The 25,645-nt window shown below is 36.5% G+C and overlaps 1 protein-coding gene and 1 long non-coding RNA gene across 18 annotated transcripts in view; one reads left to right on the plus strand and one right to left on the minus strand.

Moving 5' to 3' along the window:
• Positions 1 to 684: 684 nt before the first annotated feature.
• lrrc7 (leucine rich repeat containing 7) overlaps positions 685 to 25,645 on the minus strand; it is a 154,166-nt gene continuing 129,205 nt past the window's right edge. For 9 of the 17 annotated variants that reach the window (XM_017304405.2, XM_008406230.3, XM_081606037.1 and 6 more), the window contains 8 exons: positions 23,043 to 23,255; positions 20,798 to 20,965; positions 19,728 to 19,847; positions 19,399 to 19,609; positions 17,226 to 17,476; positions 15,606 to 15,698; positions 8,984 to 9,058; positions 685 to 5,616 (listed from right to left, as the gene is read on the minus strand). In XM_017304405.2, coding sequence (XP_017159894.1) covers positions 5,506 to 5,616; positions 8,984 to 9,058; positions 15,606 to 15,698; positions 17,226 to 17,476; positions 19,399 to 19,609; positions 19,728 to 19,847; positions 20,798 to 20,965; positions 23,043 to 23,255 — 1,242 coding nt within the window. In that variant the 3' untranslated portion in view covers positions 685 to 5,505. Of the gene's footprint in view, positions 9,059 to 15,605; positions 15,699 to 17,225; positions 17,477 to 19,398; positions 19,610 to 19,727; positions 19,848 to 20,797; positions 20,966 to 23,042; positions 23,256 to 25,645 lie in introns of all 17 variants that reach the window. The other 8 variants (XM_008406239.3, XM_008406234.3, XM_017304407.2 and 5 more) reach the window with 7 other exon arrangements.
• LOC145551399 (uncharacterized) lies at positions 15,711 to 19,155 on the plus strand. Its single transcript, XR_014087220.1, has 2 exons — positions 15,711 to 16,049; positions 17,196 to 19,155. It is a non-coding gene; the product is annotated as an uncharacterized LOC145551399 (long non-coding RNA).

Below are 25,645 nucleotides of genomic sequence, written 5' to 3' on the forward strand. Positions count from 1 at the left end.
ATGCATCATGAGTTGTGATCAATGAGGTTGAGTAATAAATTTTTATTACAAATTCTTATAAAAATTTACATGATAGCAATCTATAATTTTTTAAAATAATGAAGTAAATCATACTTTTATATAAAAATATTCTATAAAACACATTTTATATTTTTTATATAAGAATTGTATTTATATATGTATAATATAAAAATGACATTTACGTAAAAATTGTTTAAGGATTTGATGTATTGGTGCTGTGAGGATGAATAGTTTCCATCCATCCATCCATCCATCCATCCATCCACAATTTATATTATAAATTACATTATAAATGTAAATATAATTTTCTATTACATTTAATATAAAATTATATAAATTAAATATATGTAATATATTCATAAATATATGAGTATTTTAAATATAAAATATTTAAATATATTTAATATGCATACATTTTTGATTCATTTATGAATCAATATGTTACTAATGTTAAAAATATAATTACAAAATTCTTTTTTACTTATGTCAGTCATGTAGTCCTACATTCATATTCCCATCTTCTATTAATGTTTTCTCCATCTCCACTTTTTTTCATGTTTACTATTCAACATTTTCTTCATCTCTCCATTCTCCTCCATTCTGAAAAGAAATACAATTCGAAGAAAGAATAAAAACAATGTAAAACACCAGAAAAACCAAACATTACCAATATTGACATTTTTATTATTTGTACAATAGAGACTTTAGTACATTATTCAAAACACTTCTTATATATTGAAAAAATGGTACGCCCCGAAGCCCAAAATGGCTCCAGCATAATCGCTGCACAGCATTTTTTCTATTTTATACATATATTTTTTTTGTTGTTGTAAAAACTGTATCTTAAATAGTATGTACAGGTAGTGTCTGCAAAATGCATTCTAAACACATGATATATATTATATATATACTTCAGCAATTGCATTTCTTCGCATTGATACTCAAACTTAAAACTGGAAGGATTTTCAACTTGCATGTGCAAATAAATAAAGAAATAAATAGTTCTGTAAGATCATCACTAAAATTTGTCCAACTCATAACTCGACAGGGTTTCTCTCCTTGGAGGTCAAAGTACATTTTTGTCACACTACAGAAGAAGAAGCAGCATTCAAGTTGGGTACGTGTTAAGTACTGCAGAAAGCATGAGTACATTCACAATCAATATGAGTAATTTTAAATTATATTTCATTCACAGTTTATATACAGTGAAACCGTCCTCATTTGTTCATCTCTTATATCATCTAAACACATATAAAATGGGTGTTTTTTATATTCATATACATATATATAATAATATGCATTTGTATAACACAAATTCACAATTACAGTAGAAATACATTTTTGTACAAGTTTTGGATAGTACTTGTGTAGGTCTTTAAGTCACACTGTGCGTACTTCTATCCATATCTTTGATACAAGTGTCTTTACAAAATATCACAAGTTTTGAGCAAAGCTAAGGTATATCAATATATTTAGAAAGAATTACCTGAAACATAGAGTAAAAAATAATTATATTATCAAACATTTGTCTCTGTTCACATCATAATAACTTCTGATATTTCAAACTCTAAATAGGGTTCAATCTCTCAACCACAATATTTAAACTGTGCCGTGTTGTGTCCGTATGAAAGTGTGACTGACACATAATGGGCACAGCAAAGTGAAAGATGCTATCATATGACAAAATGTAAACATAAAATAAAACTTTTTATTTTTTAAGGTTGTTACTTTTGTCATATCAATTCAACTCAGTATATCAATCTTTGGCCAAAAACAGAGAATTATGAGTTGTCGTTTTTTTCTTCCTTTAAACTTAATTTTCCCACTTCAGGCTACAAATATTCGAGGGAAAGTTGAAGTTTACTGTGCATTGCAAGTATCCACACTACTTTATACTTGTCCACATGTTGCCATTACAACCACAGCTTTTTCGTTATTCATAAAGTAGTGACTAATTATGAAATAATGGAGTTTTTAGATCTGGCCTAGTCAAAATCTGGAGCGAATAATCTGTGGAAAGACGTAATTAAGAGGTTCCTCCAACATCCTGTTTGACTGAGTGTAGGCTATTTTGAAAAGAACTAAAAAAAGAGAAAAATCGGTTTATAGATGTCTAAATTGATAGATATATCTAAAATTTTTTTAAAGTTTTCATTGAGTGAAAAGTGAGTTTTTACTATGTTGAAAACAACATGATTCATTGTACCAAAGCCTTTTAAAATACAATGAAGACTGTGGTTATAACATAAAATGTGGAAAAGTTGAAAGGGTATGAATACTTTTTTCAAGGCACTGAAACAACAAACACTTTGAGACTTAAATCTATGGAAGAGGATTAGGGTTGCAGGAAAAAAGAAATAGAATTGCAACTTTTTGTTTGGACTTTTTCTTTCTGGATTTTTGACTTTTAGCCCCAATTCTAACTTTTGATCTCAAAAGATTAAGTTGAGTTTAAAATCTGAACTTTGAAAAAAAAAATCTGAATTCTGAGAAGGACAAAAAACTAAGTTTTAAATCAGTAATGACAGAAAAAAAGTCTGACTTCTGAGAAAAAAAGTCAAAATTCCCAAAAAGATAAAAAACTGAGTTTGAAATCAGTAATGAGAGAGAAAAAGTCATAATTCTGAGAGGAAAAAAAGTCAGACATCTGAGAAAAAGATTGGAATTCTGAGAGGAAAAAAAAATCAGGATTCTGAGGAAAAAAAAAATCGGAATTTGAAGAGGGAAAAAAAAATCAGAATTCCGAGAAAAGAAGTCAAAATTCCAAGTAAAAAAAGACAAAAATCTGAGTTTCAAATCAATAATGATAGAGAAAAAAGTCAGACTTCTGAGAAAAAGTTGGAATTTTGAAGGAGAAAAAAAAATCTGAATTCTGAGAAAAAAAGTCGAAATTCCGAGAAAAAAAGTTCAAATTCTGAGTTTAATTTCAGAATTCTGATATTAAAGTCAGAATTTTGACGTTAAGATTCTTTTCTTTAAATGGCAATAATCCTCTTCCACATAGATCTGATCATCAATCGGTGCCAATTTTTGTCCCATTAGTACAACACTGTTAATCCATGACACCAGATTTCAGTTCAAATCTCATCCAAGCCACGACAAAGCAAAACTGACTTTTTAAAGCCAAACAGTTCTATGGAAAAACATCAGCGTATTCAAATGTCTGGTCTTTCAAGTCTGATTTAAATGGAAAAAAGCCCGGCTATTGTACAGGTCAAACATCTGAAAAAAGAAGAATCTGGACATGGAAGAAGGCTGGGCTTTCAAACAATGGCACGGTTGTTATCACTGGTGATAAATCAAGGAGTAGGAATTTGTTTTCTCTGATACAAATTGGGCGCCATAATGCAGCAGTGCACAGGGCGTGCAAATGCAGTGTGGGAGTGCGGGGGCACAGGGCTCTTTTTGTGTTTCCCTATTAGTTCAAGTGAATGGCAGTGTGGGTGTAAACATTAGCATGACTTGTACAGTAGATGGCACTAGAGGACAAGGTTGGCTCAGCTGCAAATAGCTGCAGAAATATTGCTTTAGCTCTTTTCCACACAGCTGTGCAAGCGAAACTTCTCAAACCTAAAAACTATCAGCAATGATGTTCTATGAAAAGGGTTTTCTTTACAGGTAAAACAGTGGTGTACTTTAGGAAAAAAAAGAAATAAATCCATTCAGAGAAATGGCTCCTGTAAAATTGCAGGAAATAAAAAAAATCTGAATATAGTTTATTAACAGTTATACTAATCATAAACCTTTAGAGCTTTCAGTCTGGGCCCAACTGAGAGTGCAGCTCAGGAAAGCCAAATCTTTATATATGTACAAAAAGGCAGAAAGTTATCTGTACACTGGAGGCAAAAAACATAAAGACAAAAAAACAAAACGAGAAATTAAATAAACGCGAATGATGGGCGAGGCTTAAGAAAGAAGCTTTATAAAAAACAGAACTACTGACAAGGCAATGAACAAGATGCTACACATTCATTTAAAGCTGCAGTGTGTAACTTTTATTAAAAAAAATTTTTTTTTTAAATATTTGCTAAAACTGCCACCATGTTGTGAGAGTTTGTTATGAAACAGATAATCTGTGAAAGGAAATCGATCTTCTCGCTCTGATCCAAAGTTATAATTGCTTTCTGAAGAAATGTACCACACCCAGCCAAAAATAACCAATCAGAACCAGGAGGCAGGTCTTAGCGCTGTCAATCACCCTCATGGTCATGCTGCTAAATGTGGTAACGGTGGAGAAACAACTTGCCATTACAGGAAAAACATTTATCCGCCATGCTAACTAGCTTTAGCTGCAGCTCGCTCTGTGGTAGCACTGCCAATCAGATGGAGGGTGATCAGAGTTGGGTAGAAACGAGTTACAATTACTTGAGTAAAAAAGGTAGTTTCAGACATTGTACTTTTTATTTCTACTTGAGTAAATTTATTACAAAGTATCACTACGCTTACTTGAGGAAAATTTCTGGATTTTCTACCCACTGAATGAAAAACGAACATGTTTTAATAAAAACAGTCACCAGACACAGACACACACATGCAGTTTTTGTTAAAATTTCATAAGTTTTTTAATTGAAAAAAAGTGATTTGGAATTTTTTTTATTACTTATATGAATTTTGGTAATTTTGTCCTTAAATTAGCAAATTTCTATTTAACTTTATATTTTGTCCCTTCTGATGATGTCATTTTAAAATATGAAATAATTGATAATTTAATCAGTTACTCAGGACTTTTTACCTAATACTTTTTTACTCTTACTTGTTGGCTACTTTTACTTTTACATGAGTAAAAATATGTTGAAGTAGTGCTAGTTTAACTTGAGTTTAATATTTGGGTTCTGTGCCCATCTCTGAGAGTGATTGGCAGCACTAAGATCCGCCTCCTGGCTCTGATTGGTTGTTTCTAGTTAGCATTGGGACAGGTCATTTTTCCCCACATAGTTTATCTGTTTTGTACCAAAATGTCATGAAATAGTGACAGTTTCAATAAATATGTAAAAAATAAAAAAGTTACATACTGGAGTTAACCAAAAAAGAAAAAAGTGAAGGAAAGAAAAAAAAAAAAGAAATAAAAAAAAAAAAATCCTCCAATAAAAAACAACAAAGATGTGATTGGCTGATGGAAAAACTGCCTCATTCGAAAACAACCACAATATCCAAACTGCAGCAGCCCTGAAGGAACTGAAAAGTGTTGCATCCTTTCATGGTCCGTCCGTCCGTCAATCAGGTCGCTGACCTCTGGTAGACAGAAGAGAAGAGATGTTTCCCATGGTACTTTTGGCACTAGTATTTGCCTTTGGTCCAGCAATAGGCAAATATATGTCTGTGTGTTCCTTTAAAAAGGTTACAAAAACCAAGAAGAAGAAGAAGAAAAAAAAAAAGACGGCTCATATGTCAGTTCCACAAGCCTCCAGCAGAGGGCAGGTGGGGTAGAGTTGAATGGAGATGAGTAGAGATGGGAAGTGGGGTTTGTTTGTTATAAAACTATTTCTATCGCGTGCTGCCGTCTCTCAGAACCACCAAGTGCACGGTCCGAGGGAAACTCTTCAGCAGAGAGACGGCTGTCTCGTGCTCCATGTGTAAAAAACTATGTCCGTTAGCCTGCAAGGCAAACATGCAGCACAGTCAACAGCAATGTGTGTGTGTGCGCATGTGTGTATAGAGGTATGTGTTCTGCAGATTTTCCATACACATGTCAATGTGTGAGTGTTTTGTGGTAGGATGGAGGGTCACTGCCATCATTAGCTCAGTAACACATCACTGTTGGGGGAAAAGAGAGAGAAGAGGAGGAGCTACACAGTCATGCTGTAGAAAGAGAAGGGGTAAAGACAAAAAAGGGTTTTCAGATGAGTTCATCCAGCTAAACTGTACAACTTTAGGAGTGAAGATGATAGACAACAGAGAGGAGGCGGGGGGAACATAGATGACGCTGATTTCTTATCTTGATCGATCTGTTAATGTTCAAAAAACCGAAAGATTGAAGTTTTAGCCGTCCTTATTTGTGCTTTGGGATCCAGTTTAAACGACTGCATTGAGCTACGTTACCGTTTCAGGCTGAGAATCACATTTAACAAACAATCACAGACCAGCTAACCTTAAATTGCCCCGTGATAAACATCAAAATTAAAATGTCAACATCATTTTAATTTTGGGCCAAATCAAAATCATGATTGTTCTTAAAGGGCCGGTTGTCCCAGAATGTATTAATAAAACACGCAAACAAAACTGTTAAAATATAAACAAATTTTCAGTCTTTCTAGGATTTTGCAATTATTTTTGTGATTTTTTGAAATAAAAATCCAAGTGTTTGTGTTAATAATTTAGAAATATTTGTACTTATGTTTGATGGTAAATGCAGCTTTTTATTACTTGCAATATGATTATAGATTATAACTTGAGATTAAGTGAAGCAGCTGTTTAGTAAGAAACACTGTAAACAATCACTTAGATCCAACATTCTGCAATAAACTCACAATTATGTATTAGCACAAAAAGTGCAGGGATTTGTTGATTTTGCGTGAATTTCCACGGTAATTCGCAAGAAACAGAAGGGACTGATTGATGTAATTTGACAGTAAACAGATAAAAACTGCTTTGATTTGATTGATAAAATAATATTTAAGCATGATGCCATCCTGTTCCATGAATGTCCCTTCAGAGTCCAGGGGGCCACATAAAAAGCTGTGGTGGGCCGGATTTGCATTATAAGGAAGCAAAGTCGTAAAAAACAAAGAACAGTTCTCACCCACTGAAACGCGTTCAAAAGAATTGAATCGTTCGTGAACGACTCATGAAAACTCTCGGCAGGAATGACTCGGTTTCCGCCGATCATCACTTTACATGCAGTACCTGGCAGGCCCACCAGAGGGCGGACCACAGTTTGAGAAACACTGAGCTACGACTGTATGAGTTCTTCTGTAGAAAATGAAAGTATTAAAGTATTAGGATAAAATGAAAATCTATAAGAGTTTCTTATCCGTCGATATTGATCATTATTGATTAGCTTTCTGTTTTTAATGTATGAAATGCTGCCAAACTGGTGGTGTGAATATCGTTTTTCTCTATTTTTAAGTAGCTATGAGGCATGGTGGGGAAACCAGTTACTCAAAAGGTTGTTGCTACGGTAACCAAAGAGTGAGTGAGTTGCTAGGTAACCAAAGAGTGAGAGAGTGAGTTGATTCCACTACCCTTTGCTGTGAGAGCGGCTAAAGCCGTTCCTCTGCCTAAATCCCCCAGAATGCCGTGCGGTTCTGGATCAAAGTTCAGGGAAATTATTGAATATTCTACCAGATTTATTAGTTATTGATACTGATCACGTGTTTATCTGCATATATACTGTTATTGATTAATTGCTTGTTTACCTAAAGTGCAAATAGGCGTGTGCTGGTTACCAGCATCGACTTCTGCACTGCAAAAACACAAAATCTTACCAAGTATTTTTGGTCCAGTTGTTAGAAAAAATATCTTAGTAAGCTTGAAATAACGACAAAACTAACTTACAAGTAAGTTTTCAGCAATATATAGGAGCTTGTTTTAGGACAAAAATTCCTTATAATTAGGAAAGAAGTGGATTGATTATGTTATAACGAGACAGTTTTGCCTTGTTAAAAGTGAAATAATTTAAACAACAGAACTACATGATTCATTATGAAGATCAGAAGATTTTTATTCCTATTTATCGACAATTCCTACAAGTTAGGATTGTAATATTACATTACATTATGGTCTATAACTTATATTAAACATGGAGTTTGTAGTTAATATGTTATAGATCTCTTATTAAAGAATATAGCTCTAATATTTAAGCTTTAAAAACTAATGATGAAAACAAAAATGAAACAGTCGGGGGGAGAAAGTTCATGCCAGATATCTGTATGGTCGTGATACCGAGGCAGAATATAAAGCAGAATCAAATGTGGAGCTTTTACATTATAAATCCTCATATTTACTACAGCTACAGTGCCTATAAAAACCTCTTAGATGTTTTACTTTTTAAAAAAAATTATTTTCACAAATCAATCATGATCAACAAAGTTTTGCTGTTTTGAGAAAAGAAAAATGACCAAACATTTTTGGTAAAAGATGATTCTTTTACTTGCCATCCATAGCCGTGCTGCGGCGGCAGAGCAACTCCGTTAACGAAACGAAACCTGGAGATTTAGGTTATTATTAATTTAGTGCGGCGCACCACAGAAAAGGAAAAATGACAAGGAAAAAACATTGAAAAACGACTCAAAACCACTCGCATTTTTCTGTTTTCTTGCTCTCTACGCATAGATCCGTTGCCATAGTAACTGACAGACAAAAGCTCCACTATGGTATGAGGTTTCAACACAAAAAAAAACACGCAAATATTTCCCACACATAAAAATATTTGGGAAACATTTCTGTGTGAGAAATGTTTTTTTTGTTTGCAAAAAAACAACAAAAAAATATTGCAAACAAAAATGTGTTTTTGTTTGAGAGAAAAACATTAATAACTGCTAAATAATGTGTTTATTCTGCGATTATTAAGCGATTTTAACACCTGCTCTACTGATTATCTGTCAGAGTTGGTGTGTGTGTCGCCATTTTTTATCTAACTGAACCAAAACATGAAATTCCACAGCTACACCTACATGTTGAGATTGTCATAGTCAAGCTAGCATAGCTAACCTACTTCTGTCTCCCTCGCTATTTTTTTGTTAAAACTTTTTCCTGACTTTGTCATCTAAGTGTTGACAATTTCATATATCACGTATACATTAAAGATTTAGCTCATTTTAGCCAAAACCGATGGTCGTTATCGTTGGCTAGCGGTTTGGCAACGCGACTATAGGCACTGCATGTTGCTACCAAGATGAGATTTCATACCATCTTTGTATGGAAAACTGTGCTCTATGTCCTGCTGAATATGCTGCCTCATTATTTGAAAAGGTCGGATGTTGCTGACTGCAGCCTGACGTTATGACGAGTGGGAGGACGTTACCTGCAGTATCTTGTCTCCGGGCTTCAGTGAGGAGACGGCGGGCCCGTCATGCTGTACCCTAGTAACAAAGATACCCTATAAGTCAAAATGATACACCGTTAGGACAACACAGGGACACGATGGTTTAGAATCTTTGCCTTTCTCATGCTCATCTCAGTATCCAACCCAACCCCAAACACAAAACGAAGATTTGAACAAATCAGATTTCTCCCTCAAAGGAATCAAAATACTGCAAAAGTACTACTAAAGATTGTTTATGATATTTTAGAAACTGCTTTAGCATTTTTCAAAGAAAATAGCTTTTATTGGCTATAGCAAAAAATGTAGTAAAGTAAACAATGCGCAAATAATTCAAGAATATGGGAAGGAAAATATGTGTGGGTTTGGAAATAAGTTGATATCAGCAATCACCCCCCGCCCCCACCCCAATGTTTGTTCCTTTTCTCTCAATTACCCAAGGCAGAGATTGTAAAAACACCAACATCTTTTCACCCAGAGCTGAAAGATGTTTTCGAACACAGAGGAGTCAGACAATGCAGCTGCAGAAACTCCACACGGTTCAACAGGCGGCTTACATGTTGAACACAGATAAACGTGCCGTTAAGGAGGGACACGAGAGAACCACACATAAAGAAATGATGCAGTAGAGACGGTGCAGCACCATCCAGGACACTACAGTGAGTGAGTCGACACAGCAAGAGACACAAATAGGGGTTAACTGACAATCATACAGTGAGCCTCATACAGACGGTAAAATACTTCAATTATCCCACAACAAACTTGGTTGGTTTGCCAAGCAGACTCTTGAAAAGACAATGATTTCACTGACATTTGCTTGGAGTCGATTAGTCTTTGATTGGATAAAGCTCACTGTATATTTTAAGGAAATATGCCTTCAGCTGTTAGTAACAGTTGCACACATAGCTGAAAAACGCAACAAAGTAAGGTATCGTTAAAATGGTCTTAATCTGAAAAATGGAGAAATATTTTCCACAAACTGATGAGGTTTTAGCAGCTAAATCAGAGTTAGCTTAGTGTGCAACAGTGATATAAGAAAAAGGGGAAAAAAGTGGAGTTTTAAAGGACAACGTCCCCAGCGGAGGGCATTTCTGGTGAAAGAACAATCATTAGTTTGAAATAAATTCATCTTTCATCACAGAAAAACACAACCTTTTAATTGGACGACATTTTAGCAAAAGATTTTTAAAAATTACTTAATTTTTTTTGCAAAATCGTGGAATGAAAGAGTCATAAAACTGAAAACAAAGACTATTATATCTATAATTTCAGTCTGTTTTAGGTAATTAGTGCCACCAAAGACCAGGAGAGGAGAGAGGAAAAGGGAGAGCCTGATAATAAGATCACAGAGTGTATTTTTTTTAAAGTTATCCTTTATTTATTTATTCTTCATTCTGGGATGTACTTTTATTTATTTATCTGTTTGCTTTCTATTTTCTCCCTCTTTTTTCCTCTTCTACCCAAAATGTCTGTGACGTTGGGATAATCTAACCGTATAGAAAAGAGAATAGAAAAATAATAATGCAAAAAGACGATAATTGAAAAAAGTATCTCCTAATCCGCGTCTGTTAAACTATTTCATTGTTTCTGTTGTGACACCAGCTGATTATGTTCTGTTTCGTTTCAAATGTTCCCATTTTAATGTAAACCTACTTGTTTGTTATTTATTCTATTATCTGGTTCATTGTTTTGTGGATTAATACCTCTTTTTGGCTTCTGTCAGTCTGTAATGTTTGTTGTATATACAAAAATTAAAAGAAAAGATAGTTTTATATTATAGTTGCAGTTTTTGTTTTCACTTGTTTCAGGTAGCAAAATTTGTTTTCTGAATTCCAGTTTCCATTTTGTCAGTTTTACCTTTCAGAGGAGAACCGTTTATAATGCATATATAGGAGAAGAAAGACGGGCAGGAAGGAAACAGTTTCTTCTGAAAAGCGACACAGATCAAAGATCCGGTCAATACGAGGCAACGTTTCTTCTTACTGCGCTCTAATTAACCAGAACTGAAACGGACCCGGAGGTGCCGAGAGCCGCTACGGTTTTCTAAGTCAATCCTGCAGGATTACTGTTGCTGCTCTTCAGACACCGAGTAATGACTTCTGCAGGTGCCATCAACGGACCAAACCCGACTCAGAGAATACTCTGCTGTGACTTGAACTTAATTAGGCGTCACTTTTTAGTTCTTCACTTAAATACAAATTAAAGTTCCCATTTATTATCAGGCGACGTTTATGGAAACCGTTACATTTATGCCTTGCATTGTACAGTAGGTCCAACGTCAAGGATGTCAATCTGCCATTTGAATTACAGAACATATCGATAAAAACCTTTTAACAAACTGTTTTAACGCTAATCAATAGCTGTGTGCACATTAAATAAGTTCTGCTCTACATATGCTTTCACACTGATCCGTCCCTCTTTAATGATTGTTTTCTGGAGATATATTAAACATTTTTGTGCTTTCATATGGCAGTAAATGTGATTTCCTTGCTACGGCTGAGGGAGGTGGGAGTTAGCATCTGTTAGCCGAATGTTTTTCACCATTCTTTGTGGAAAACTTGCAATAAACTGGAGGGACTGACTGTTTGGCAGCAAACAAAAAAAAACTGATAAAATAATATTTAAGCGCATCAGGTTTTATTGCTGCACCTGTCTGGAGTCCAGAGGGCCACATAAGAAGCTGTTTGCCAAGATTTGGCCCCAGAACCTTCAGTTTGACACACCATGTTGAGATCATTCATTTCAAAATAATGCAAAAATCAAGCTGAACACTAGAGGGCGCTACCGCACTAAGGATTAGTGTCACTGTACGTCTTTAGCTCTGGTAATCAAAGCACTGATGTGTAATTTTGTGAATTTAAAAGGCCAAAACTTGGAATCGTTCTTTTACACAAAACACCCCGTTTGCTACATCCGGGGTAAATATGAGTGAAAATCAGCAACATTTTTGCTGATGTTTTACTTAACAATAATTGTTTTGTACTGGAACGCAGAGAGTTAGTATTTTAAAGCTCTTCATAGATTTACAGGCTGTTTCACCTGAAATATAACCGTCTCCATGCTAAGATGTACAGGACTTTGCAGAATAATTCACTCTAGTGGGTCTTACTGAGTTTTCTTGCAGTTGTAAAATACTGTAAAGTTGAAGGAAAAGGTGGTTCCATCCACTTCTTTAAAATATTTTACTAGTGTTTTGTAGCATATTTACAGAATTTCAGATTAACTGGATAATATTCTGCAGATTCCCAATTAAATTTAATTACATTTTTAAGGGTTATTCCAACACCTTAAAGGGGCAGCATTATGTGTTTGCCATTTTATGGTACAACCAAGTAACCATGTTACTATATATACCAAATATGACTTAGAATAAATTTTACTTTGTAACTTAAAACCTTGAAATTGGGTCTCTGTCTCTTTAAAAGCTCCTGGTCTTTCTGTGACTCCACCTTCATCACAACATGGCTCTTCTGTTAACCCTTTCACAACATTTTGACCTGCGTTGCATAATGAGCTCAGCGGATGTGCGGCTCCACCTGGTGTTTGCTAATTGCTGCTGGCTAGTCTGAAGGAGCCAGCAGGTCCACCCAGCTGACTGGTTGCCATGGGAGAGTAAACTGTTTCCAGGTATGTTTTTCATGAGTTAATAACATTATAACATGATGTAAAGCTTAAAAGAGTCAATTTTACATCCATCCATTTTCTTACACCCTTGTCCCTCAGTGGGGTCAGGAGCGTTGCTGGTGCCCATCTCCAGCTAGTATTTTGGGTGAGAGGCGGGGTCACCTGGACAGGTCGCCAGTCTGTCGCAGGGCAAACAGAGACAGACAGGACACACAACCATGCACACACACACTCACACCTAGGGGCAATTTAGACAGACCAATTAACCTGATAGTCATGTTTTTGGACTGTGGGAGGAAAGCGGAGTACCTGGAGAAAACCCACGTATGCACAGGGAGAACATGCAAACTCCATGTAGAAAGACCGGGGCCGGGAATCAAACCCAGAACCTTCTTGCTGCAAGGCAGCAGCTCTACCAACTGCACCACTGTGCAGCCCTCAATTTTACATAGTAATGCTCTTTTTATTATGTTTTAAAGTAAACCTATAACCTTTTCTAAAGTAAATAATTCCCACTTTGAGACTGATTTCTGAGGAAGGTGCTCTATAAATAAAGTTTACTTACTAACTTCACAATAAAATATCGTAATTTAAGGTGTTTTTTATAGAACATGCATTCTGTCATGACTTACTCAAAGTTCATCTGCAGACTCTGCTGCCTCTTTATGACCAGGTATAATAGGAACTATTAAATAACTGCTCAAGTCAGCAGCTACCCGACCTTAATATAAAAGTTAAACGACAGTTTTCCTTCTACCTTCACAGTAAAACTTCGTCCTCAGAGTGGGACGTCCTGTCAGAATAAAACGTCAAACCTTCCATCCCTGAATCAAAGCGAACATCTAAAATCGCCCACAGCGTCCCAGAACCGAGCGGGCGGCTAAAAAAAGCAGCTGCAGCGTTTTGGTGCGGCGCCGCGCTCCTTGAGGCCGAGCGGAGCGTCTTGTTTCTGGGACAGATGGCCTTGTAGAGCGGGCCTGGGGGATCTCCGACCCAACGGGCTCGGGCTGCTGCAGACGGGCCCAGTCAAATTTAGAAGTCCCGTCGATGAAAGAGATTAAGATCTGAGTCTGATGACGCCACAAGGCGGCTCAGAACAGCTGCAGACGGACGGCGGAAAATACGTTAGGTTTTTTTTTCTACTAACCTGATGAATTTCAGTTACACTTTTAATACATTTAAAGGGCCAGTGCTCGCTTAAATCGGCTTTTTGTAGCTTTACATCAAAATCATACCCGGAGCACTGCTTTGAGATTTTCATTCATGTTTTAGAAATCCTTTAATCTCCATGGCAACCATTCAGGTAGGTGGACGTCAGTGACGTGCGGTGAGGTTCATAGCTGGTGAGGCACCGACTTAATTATAATCGGATTTACAAATCTAGACCCCCTGCATGTTATTGTTTACATAAGGGAATTTCGCGCATGCGTACTTGGCCGCGCCGCCGCAGAATAATTCCGTTATCTCAATCAAACTTAGACATGTAGATATTATTAATTTCGTGCTGTGCTTAACAGCAAATTAAGAAACCATTAAAGTACAACTCAAAACCACGTCTTTCTCGCTCTCTGTATCAGCGCAGCTACTGTATGGCTAGCTCACTGTTACCGTCTCTTACTCTGCAGTTGTGCAGTCACAATGTCTGGGATCATGAGCGCCCCCAGCCATGAGGCAGGAGAACTGCCTGCCTCACCTCGAATCTGTTCTCTGCCGTTTCTGATCGCTCCTCAGCACACGAAACACGTTACACACACAGTTGGTGACAATAAAAACTCAGTACATTAAATACATAAGCTAAACTATGGAAAATCAGTTCATACATTAAATGTTTTTAACCATTTTATTGGCGTACAGACAGGTCGGAGCATGCTGTCATAGAGTGGCAGTAACGAGAGGTTGCGCAATCCCAGGTGAGGTTCAGCTCGCTGCTGCCTCACCTGCTTCGCTTCCAAGCATTTGAATGTGAAAATGCGAAAATTCAGCTATTTTTAAGAAAAAAATAATCAGATTTGGTTAAATGAAAACTGGTGGATGTAGCCCCACCTCCAAAGCGCAGCTCCTCCTGGAGACTCCTCACAGGGCTCCGCCCACCCACCCACTCAGCTCCTTCAGACTAGCCAGTAGCAATCAGCAAACACCTCAAGGATCTGCTGAGCTCATCATACGAGCTACTTTACTGATAAAAACGTTTTTAAAGGGTTGCTAGAGGAGCCATGTTGTGATGACTTCAGAGACAGCGCGAGGATTTAAAGAGACAGAGGCCCAATTTCAAGACATATTTGACATTTATAGCATTTTTTAACAACTGAAGGTAATAAAGTTACTTGATCGTAGAGTTTAGTAGTATTGACTTACTTGAGTAACTGTTTTGAAAAATAAAATATTTTTATTACGCAGTATTTTTTACCCTTATTTGAGTAAAATGTCTGGATTTTCTACCCGCTAAATGAAAAACAAACGTGTTTTAACCAAAAATTCACCAGACACAGACACACACCTCCACTTTTTGTTAAAGTTTCATAAGTTTTATTTTGAAAGAATTTAATTATTGCTAGATGAATTATTGTCTTTTTGGTCCTTAAAATACCAAAATCTTGACTTAATTTTATATTTTTAAACATTAAATGATTGGTAATTTGATCAGTAATTGAGTAAACTGTTTACCAAATACTTTTCTACTCTTACTTAAGTAATTTCTTGGCTACTTTTTACTAGAGTACAAGTTTCGGGAACTGGTTAGTTTAGCTACAAAATGCCTCAATGTGCCTGGAAACAAACACAACCTGCCTCTTTAAGTCAAATTAAGCCCAATAAATGAACCTCAGCTGGTTATAAAAACAAAAACATTCACTGTAAGTTAACCACGTCGGCCTCTCTGCCTCGCTGACAAACACTGCGGTAACGAGCTGCAGTTCCCATGGCAACTCTGAGGTAGTGCTGAGGAGGCTGTGATTGGCTGACAGGCTGGGTCAGGTCGTACCATGTCGGAGGGTTTGAAGGGGTTCCCCTGGCCGCTGATGCCGCCAGAGATACTGAAGCCAAGGCCGGGGTTCTTCTCTATCCTCACACACAGCTGGGCAGGAAGAGCAGAGAGAGAGAGAGAGAGAGAGAGAGAGCTGAAAGTGAAACGCACGCACGGCGAAAACTGCAGAGAGCAAACAAACACGAGGAGCGGCGCTTCGGCGGCTATCTGGAACAACCAGGCCACCAGTAACGCTGTGTGGCATAATGGGAAGCCATCTCTTGCAATGAAGGGGGGGGAAAACAAGAAAAACAAAAAGAAAACCCTGGAGGCAGGTCGCGGTGCAGACTGGTGCAAATGACTTCATGTCCCTTTCTGAACTGGGACGGCGCTCTCCATCTGCGCAGCGTTTCTGATTGCGACCGACACCTCTGGCTCCGTTTCAGCACAGACTGAGGCTCCGTGAGGCTAAGTTACATAATTATCTCCACATTTTATCAATACTCGCTGCTTGTTCATTGCAGCGACGTCGTTAAAAGAAAGAGAAAACCTTACAGAGTATTTACGGTCCAGTTTCTAGTGAAAATATATTCGTACTCTTGAAATATGGCAAGCAGTTTGTCAACAATATATAGGAGCTTGTTTTTATTGAATAATTCCTTAATGTTGATGAAAAGGTGCAGATTATTTCAAGATATTTTTTCCATGTCATAATCGATATAATCTGCCAGGGAAACTGTATTTTTTCATCAATATTGATGAATTATTGACTGGAAACAAGCTCTTATTTCTGGCTGAAAAGTTACTTTAAGTTGGTTTTGTCTTTTTTAAAGTGTACTGAGAAAACAGAAAACAGACCAAAAACACTTTTTGTGTAAGATTTTGTGTTTTTGCAGTGACGTTGGTCAAACTATTAAATTCTATTGTTGGTCTAATTTCCAGAGCAAATATGTTTGTACACTTGATATAAGATAAAACTAACTTACATGTGAGCTTGTTTTAAGTAAATAATTCCTTAACATTAATAATAAAAAAGAACTACTGGCACTTAATTTATAACAAGACATTTTTCTCCTTTTATAAGTGAAAAAAATCCACTAGTGGAATTAAATTGTCACCACTAAGGAATTATTTACATAAAACAAGCTCCTATATTTTGTTAAAAAATTGACTTTAGGCTAGTTTTGTCTTAATTCAACCAAAATTACTTGGTAATATTTAGAGTTTTTGCAGTGATGTTGGTCAAGCTATCAGCAAACATCTTAATACACTTGAAATAAGATAAAACCTAAAAGTAACTTAACAAGATATAGAGGCTGAGAATTAAGTAAATAATTCATTAATGTTAATTTTTAAAAAACCGTACTAATTCACTTAAAACAATATATTTTTCTGCCAGTGGAAGTAGTTCATCAATATTAATTATTTACATAAAAAAGCTCCTGTATGTTCCTAAAAAGTTAGTTTTGCTTTAACATATTTGCACTATAAACGAGACCAAACGTACTTGGTAAGACTGACTTTATGTCTTTTGCATCAAAATCTGCTTGTGGAAAATCAGCCGCTGCTGTATTTGATGAATGCCAACGTTTCCTGTGTGCCCAGCAGCAGCAGAACCAGCACAGCCTGCCTCCATACCTGCTCTTGGAAACCGTCGGTGCTTTTCTGGCCTTTGGTCTGCAGCAGGCAGCGGGCGCTCTGAGGCCGCGGGTTGGTGTGGGTCGCCATGACGGCCTGGTTGCTGTGGCTCATGCCTTGATTCACGTGGTACTGCGGGTTGGTAGCCGGCTGATGGGAGGGGTGGGGGTTGTACTGAGACTGGTTCCCAGATGATGACAGCGCCATGGGCAGGCCGCCGCTGGGGTACGCCTGGCCAGGGGAGGGAAGGCCTGACCAAAACACAAAACGAAAAGTTGAAAAGTTGAACATAAAGCTCAGAAATTTTGAGATTATTCTGTGAAATCTTAGAGGAAAAACAAAAAAACATGGACATTTCTGAGTTTCAAAGGCGAAAAATATTTAAAAATGACTGAGTAGGAGGAGCTTCTAGCAAATTTTCGACTTTTCAATCAGAAAAAAACCTGAAATTTTGAGATTAATCTCAAAACATTTATATAAAAAAACCCTGAGTTTCGAAAATGAAAAATGTTTAAAATTTTCCTAAAAATTTTTAGATTAATTTCAAATTTTCTGTTTTTCCTAGCAAATTTTTATTTTTTAAAACACAAAGAAAAAACCCCGGAAATGTTGAGATTAATAAAAAAGATAAAAAACTTTTCCCCAAAAGAAGAAAAATGTTTTGACTTTTTTTCCAATTTTTTTTTTATATTAATCTCAAAATGAACAAAAGTTTGGTTTCTCATTTAAATGTCTGGTTTCCCCAAGAAAACTTGACAGGAAATTAAAAAATTTGACCAGGTAGTTACTGGAAAGCACTACTGATAACACTCAAACGCCAACTTTCATCTTTTAAGACTGTTTTCTAAAAGATTTTTAACATCATAGTCAAAATAAGAAGTTAAGTGACTTAATATGAAGAATGTTGGTCTTTTAACACGACTTCTTCATGTGTTCCTGATTACAAAACCATTCAATTTCCTTCCACATCACAAAAATGAAGTATTTTGTATTCACTAAATACTTCATCAATATGACAAAATGTTAGAAAAGTCAAAGGATGTTGATACGTTTCACTGCAAAAACACAAAATCTCACCAAGTAACTTTAATTTAGTTTCTAGTGCAAATGTCTTAGCTCAACTGGAAGAAGAGAAAACTTTGTTTGAGTTTGTTTTAACTAAATAATTCCTTAATATTGATGAAAAAGTGTTAGCCCTTTGTTACAGCTGAATGGAACTAGTACTTTTTTTACCAGTTTTAAATAATCATTCACTGTCAACAAGCTTCAACTGAAAAGTTAGTTCTCTTATTTAAATAAGATATTAGAAACTAGATTAAAATACTTCATCAGGTTTTGTGTTTTTGCAGAGCTGATTTTAGGCACATGGGGGAAAATGTCTTAAAATAAGAGAAAACTTTTCAGCAATAAAAATGAACTTATTTCAACTAATTAATTTCTTAATATTGCTGAAAAAATCCTTCTTCCATTGGCAGGTTAATTCACTTATTACAAGACATTTTTCCCTTGTTACAGGAAAAATAATCTACTAGTTTTTCATCACTGTTAAGGAATTATTTAGTTAAAATAAGTTCAAATAGCTACTTTTACTCACTGCAACTGTTTTATAAGTACAGTAAGATAAAAATGGTAAGATTTCATGTGTTGCAAGGCATTAAATGTAAAATATCCATCCATTTTCTTTACACCCTTGTCCCTCAGTGGGTCAGGAGGTGCTGGTGCCTCTCCAGCCAACGTACCAGGCGAGAGGCGGGGTCACAGGGTCACCTGGACAGGTCGCCAGTCTGTCACAGGGCAACACAGAGACACACAGGACACACAACCATGCACACACAAACCACACACACACACACACACACACACACGCACACACACACACACACACACACACACACACACACACACACACACACACACACACACACACACACACACACACACACCTAGGGGCAATTTGCAATTTGGAGAGGCCAATTAACCTGACAGTCATGTTTTTGGACTGTGGGAGGAAACCGGAGTACCTGGAGAAAACCCATCATGCACAGGGAGACTCCATCCAGAAAGACTGGGAATCGAACCCAGAACCTTCTTGCTGCATGGCAACAGCTCTACCATCTGCGCCACTGTGCAAAATAAAGCTCATTAAAGCATAGCATGGAGATCTGCTGTTTACCCTGTGAGACGTTGCCTTGGTACTGGCCCGGACCGCCTGCTGGTACCACTGACAGCGACATTCCTTGCTGGTATTGGCCCCCCTTGTTCATCATCCCGTCGTAAACCTGCTGCCCGACAACGCGGTGAGGCGCGGCGGCCGAGGACGAGGAGGTGGAGGTGACGATCATGGTGTTGTGTGACTGATGGGAGGGGTTGTGTGGATGTCCGCCCTGTGGGAACAAGAACCACGAAATGACAATTAGTCACAAAAACTTCCCTAAAACCAGGTTTTACTTTCCTCATGTCTGACTTCACTGGGTTTACATTCACCGATTATCGATCCGTTACCTTTTTCATGAGGTTCTCAGGTGGAACGTCTCTTCGACCGAGTGAGTAGGGAGCCCACTGGTTGCTCCCTGTCACCCCCTCCTGGTCATTATCCAGCATTGCAGCCTGCTGAGAAGGCGTCTGGGGAAAAGAGACGGACAGAAAAATACTGAAAAGGTTCACAGCAGTGATTCTCCTGAGCTGCAGCTGGTGAGATTAACTTTTTAACAGGATTATGGCTGGAAGATTATACTTTCCAACTAAAATCAGTTAATTACCAACACAAAGTCAGGCATGTCTGTTTTTTACTCTCGAGCTTCAACAAATATTATAAATACCTTAAAAATAAGATTTTAACCAAAGTACTTTGATGCAACTTTTAAGAATTTGAGATTCTTTCATTGAAACGTAGATGCTAGTTTCACAGAAGTCAACAATTTATCGGTATGTTTTTCTGTAGAGTAAAACTGTAACAAGTTTAAAACTGTTAAACCTGAAGCTAACTTCAAGTTTAATCTGGTCACAAATAGACAGATTTACTTAATCTTTTCAGATCAAAAGTCAGAATTTTAAGGAAAAAAAATAAGAATTTTGAGAGGAAAAGCTTGATTCATAATTAAGTCAAAATTCTGAGAAAAAAGTCAAAAATTTCAGAAAACAAATTTTCGGAAAAAGAATTCAGGAAAAAAAAAAGTCAGTTTCTGATTTAAAAGTCAGAATTCAGAGTCTAAGGTAAATTCTGAGACAAAAATGTAAATTTTTAGAAAAAAAGTCACAAGCCTTAAAGTCAGAATTTTTAATTTAAAGTCAAAATTCTCAATTTAAAATCAGGATTTTGAGAAAACCGTCTCGATTCCCCCCAGCAGTCCAAATCCTCCTCCACAAATGTAGTCCATACTACTTTGTTAGATTCATATAAGTGGTTTGGATAAAACATGAAGGTTTAAACAGTGATACAAACAGTCACAAAACAAAGAAAGAACGTTTAATGTGGTTAAAACGACCACCGCCTGCAGCTCCCCAAAGCTTTTTGCGATCACATGTATGCAGTGACTGTAATCAGGTTTCAGTTCTCTCATCAGGATACTCACGGTGATGGCAGACGGAGGCGGAGGTAGTGGCAGCCAGCGGCCAGCAGGGGGCTCATGCCTAGTGTTATTGTAAAGGTTAAAGTTCAAAGTGGTGCTGCGCCCCTGGCCGTGACCCCCGCCCTGATAGAGCATGCCCAGGGTGAGCGTGTTGTGCTTTAGGACACCACTCTGATTGGAGGAGACAACATCACATGACATGGGTGAATGACGGGGGGGAGGGGGGAAGGGGGCGGAGCCAACACAGCGAGCCAGCACAGCTCCACAACAAAACAAACAACAACACTGATATAAAGTCAACAACAACAACAACAACAGTGCAGAGTTGCTGAAAGCACAGAAAAATGTTAGCTAGTGATTGGTCAATACGCACAAAACAGGAAGTGGATCAGTTCATTCCAGCAACTTAACACCTAACCACGAGTTTTAAAATGCTCCTGGGAAAAATCATCAAAACCAGATGTAGCTTTCTGCATGACTAAATAAGAGTTGTGTCTATTTTTCTTAACCTTTTTGTTTTGCCCAATTCTCCTGCTTCTGTCTGAACGTTTTAATTTATTCAGAAAAAATAAAATGAAAAAAATCAGTGCAGAATGGTGGTAAGGAAAACTTAACAAGCTGCTCAGCTGCAATAAGAGGGATTGGACTGGTGTAATACCAATTAATAAGTTTCCAAACATTACTGAGAATAACATAAATGATTTTACAAATGCCTTTTTTCTGGTAAAGTGTAAACATACCTGCAATATTTGACTTTACATGGTTTTGTTTTCTTTTCAGAGACGCCTCCCCAAATGAATCTACAGCCGGGGGGTGTGAATATTTTTGGCCTTAACTGTTCCACAGACAAATTATTTGAAAGTAAATATTTTATATTTGTACAGGGAGTTAATTTTCAACTTTACTGATGTGAAGACAATGTAAACTTCAAAATATCATCTTTAGAGGATTTCCCAACTTTTTTCAGACAAGTGACAACAATTAAAAGGAATTTCAGCATTATATTGAGATTTTCTGTCAATTTTAAATAAAATCTCTTTTCTAAAATCACTGGGATTTTAGAGAAGAGATGACACTGTATTAGGGCCAGCGTACACAGAAAAAGAGGAGTCAGTTTCCACAACAAAACTCAGAAATTTCAAGGCTAATTTAAGAAATTTTCTGAAAAAAAAATCCTGAAGTTTCAGAGCCTGAAAAGTTGAACATAAAACTCAGAAATTTTGAGATTATTCTGTGAAATCTTAGAGGGGGGGTGAGGGGGGGGGGAAGCAAGAAAAAAAACATGGACATTTCTGAGTTTCAAAAGTGAAAAATGTTTAAAAATTACTGAGTAGGAGGAGCTTCTAGCAAATTTTCGACTTTTCAAACAGAAAAAAACCCTAAAATTTTGAGATTAATCTCAAAACATTAATATAAAAAAACCTGAGTTTCAAAAATGAAAAATGTTTGACATTTTCCTAAAAATTTTGAGATTAATCTTAAATTTTCAGTTCTTCCTAGCAAATTTAAATTTTTTAAAACTCAGAAAAAATAACGGAAATGTTGAAATTAATCAAAAAAAACTTTTTCCCAAAAGCTAAAAATGTTTTGACTTTTTTTCTAAATTTTTTTTATATTAATCTCAAAATTTCTGCTTTTTCTAGCAAATTTTAAGCATTTCAAACATGGAGAAAAAAATTATGAAATTTTGAGACTAATTTCAAAATATTTTCTACAAAAAACGAAACATTTCTGAGTTTTAAAACTGAAAAAATGTAACTTTTAACTTAGGTTTTTTTTTTCCAGGAAATTTCAGAGGTATAAAAATGTCTTTGTTTTTGTAGCAAATTTTCAAACTTAGACATTTAATAGTTTTTTCTTGTAGATTTTAGAGATTAATCTCAAAGATGTTTTGCTGGAAATTTCCTCAGTTTTTCCATCTACCATGACCCGACTGATGCGCCATCATGTTTGAGTCACTTTTCACCTTGAATAAAAAAAGAAAAGGATAAAATGAGGCAGGACCAGATTGCTCAGTAGAATGGAGGTTTTGCTGAACTGAATGTAAGGAAATGTGACTCTTCAAGCACATATCCATCGGCGAGTGTGCGGTTGATCAGGCTGACAGCGACAGTGTGGAGTGGACACACATGCAGCCTTACAACCTTACAACACAGACCAACACGGACACAGACAGAGGGGGCTTCTCAGTGCTGTGTGTTTACGTGTGTGTGTGCTGTAAACATGTTTTCTGGGGTGGTGGACGTACCCTGTCCAACCGCTTGGCCTCTATGTGTCTGAGGAGCTGCTGCCTCCAGTCGGCGGGCATCTTGGAGGTGATGTCCTCGGGTTTCTGCGGGACAACGGGTCTCACTTTGATGGTGTCCTCAGACGGTTTCTCGGGGCAGGTGGCCAGGGTGTAGTCGGGCGGCATCTTCTCCAGCAGGGCGGCCATGGTGGGGCGAGCTGACACGGGGCGGGCCTGGGGGGGGGGGGCAAAATGTACAAACTCAAAGGGAAGAGAGCGAAGGGAGCGCAGAGTATGGAACTGCTGCAAAAATATGTTTTTATAGAGATGCAAATCTGACATGACACTGTCATAAACATGTCATAACACCTGTTAGTAACATGAATAAGCCTTCATGAATATTTATGACTGTTGTCATAAAGCGTCATTCGGTAAATTATGACACTTTTAATACAAAGTTGACAATATTCAAAATGTGTTTGTTATGACAACTTGACATTAACCAAGAAATCATTACTATTATAAATTTGTTATAATAGTATTACTGATTGCGCTTTAAAAATTAGGTAACTTTATGTTATTAAAGGTAAAGTTTAAACAATAATGATTTCTTGGTTAATGTCAAGTTGTCATAACAAAGACATTTTGAATAATGTCAACTTTGTATTAAAAGTGTCATAATTTACCGAATGACGCTTTATGACAACAGTCATAAATATTCATGAAGGCTTATTCATGTTCATGACAGGTGTTATGACATGTTTATGACAGTGTTATTCACCCCCCTTCAAATAAAGTGTTACCACATTTTTTTTAAATATCACTGAAAAGAGGAAAAGAGTGTAAACAAATAGAACTTTAAAAAAAAAAACAATTGCATAAAGTAAATAAAAATAGGTAAAAAAATTAGTCAGGATTTTAAAATATTGGTAATAAGCCAGAAAACTGCAATCGGTACAACCTGACCCTATCATAATAACACATTATGTTGGACGATAAATTGCCCCAGACGTTTTTGCGATAAACAATAATATTGTTGTGTTGAGATCATTTTCAAGTAATACAAAAGCAATGACGTAATAATGCGAAAACTGATTCTCAAACCTTCAAATTCTAATGAACATTTAACACCGGAACCGGAAGACATTTTAAATATTCGCAAGAAATGAACAAAACAGCAGAAACAACAAAATCAAGTTTCTGTGAAGAAAACCGTCCTTCAAAAACAGAGCAAGTTGAGTCCAAAACACCAAACTGGAAACTTTGGTCATTCAGTTTTTACAACAAAGAGAAAAAAGAAAACGGAAAAATCATAAAAACGGAAATGATTGAGTTTATTTTCATTTATAGCTGATTTATTGCGACAGGCATAGTGCAACCCTGCTATCTTTTATTAACAGCAATCAGCCTGCAGATCTCAGGATTTTTCTAGAAAGAAAACTGATACAACTTTTAAGTTTGAGAAGTCGAGAATTGGCTAGAAAAATTCTGGAAACTGAAATATTTTCCTTTTTTTTTCATGAAAATTTCTGAGATTAATCTCAAAATTTATTTTTGTGTCTAAAAAGTAAAAAAAAAATGCTATAAAAAACAAACATTTCACAATTAATCTCAAAATTTTTTTTTTTTTAGGAAAAAAGAAACATTTCTAACTTTTGAAACTTAGACATTTTCAGGTTTTTTCTAGAAACTTCCAGAGAATAATCTCAAAATTTCAGGGTTTTTTTTCTTGGAAATATTCAACTTCTCAAACTCAGAGATGTCCAAGTTTTTTTTCTAGAAAATGTATTAAATTAATGTAGAAATTTCTAAGTTTTGTGGTGTAAATTGACTCATTTTTTGTGTCTACAAAGGCCCTAATAGAGTGTCATTGTAATGATTTTAAGAATCAAGATTTGTGCAGCTCATTAATACAAACAAAATAAATGTAACAGTTATTGAAGAAGTACTTGAACTCATCTGGAATATGTCTACATATTGGTCAGAACATTCCAATAGAAAAAAAACAAAATAAAACATATTCTAAATGTTTCAATATGCGAAAATGCTCTCAAAAACAGAGATGATTGACAGCGCTAAGTCCCGCCTCCTGGCTCTGATTGGTTGTTTCTAGTTAGCATTGGAAAAAGGAATGCCACAATGACAGTTTCAACAAATACGTAAATAAATCAGTTTTTATAAAACCTAAATACTTTAAACAAAACGAGCACTGTAGTGAAAACATATAATTTGAGTTTTGCAAACAGCCACAGAGGCACCAAGTGCCCTACTTTCTCCTGCTGAACGACAGCAGATGAAATGCTTCGCCATCTAATCAGGTATGCTGTTGGACACATCTCTGTGGGTATTTTAGGAACATCTGACTTGTAACGAACCCAGAATATCTTGAAGGGATTATTTATGAAGGAGTGGGTCTTAAAAACAAGGAAACAGGATGAACAGCATCCTCACTCACGCCGAGATAATTAAAGGAAAGAATCGAGAAGCTGTTGTAATCCCAGATACTTAAACTCCTCTGCCAAAATAGGCCATCTCTCTGCATGTTCCAGGAATTATTACACCTATAAGCAACTGAATACGCCTGAGTTCAGGTCTCTGAACAGCATCAAAAGAAATAAAATTTG

This window comes from Poecilia reticulata, chromosome 4 (genome assembly GCF_904066995.2).
Source record: "Poecilia reticulata chromosome 4, P_reticulata-male-v2, whole genome shotgun sequence".
Taxonomy (NCBI): domain Eukaryota; kingdom Metazoa; phylum Chordata; class Actinopteri; order Cyprinodontiformes; family Poeciliidae; genus Poecilia; species Poecilia reticulata.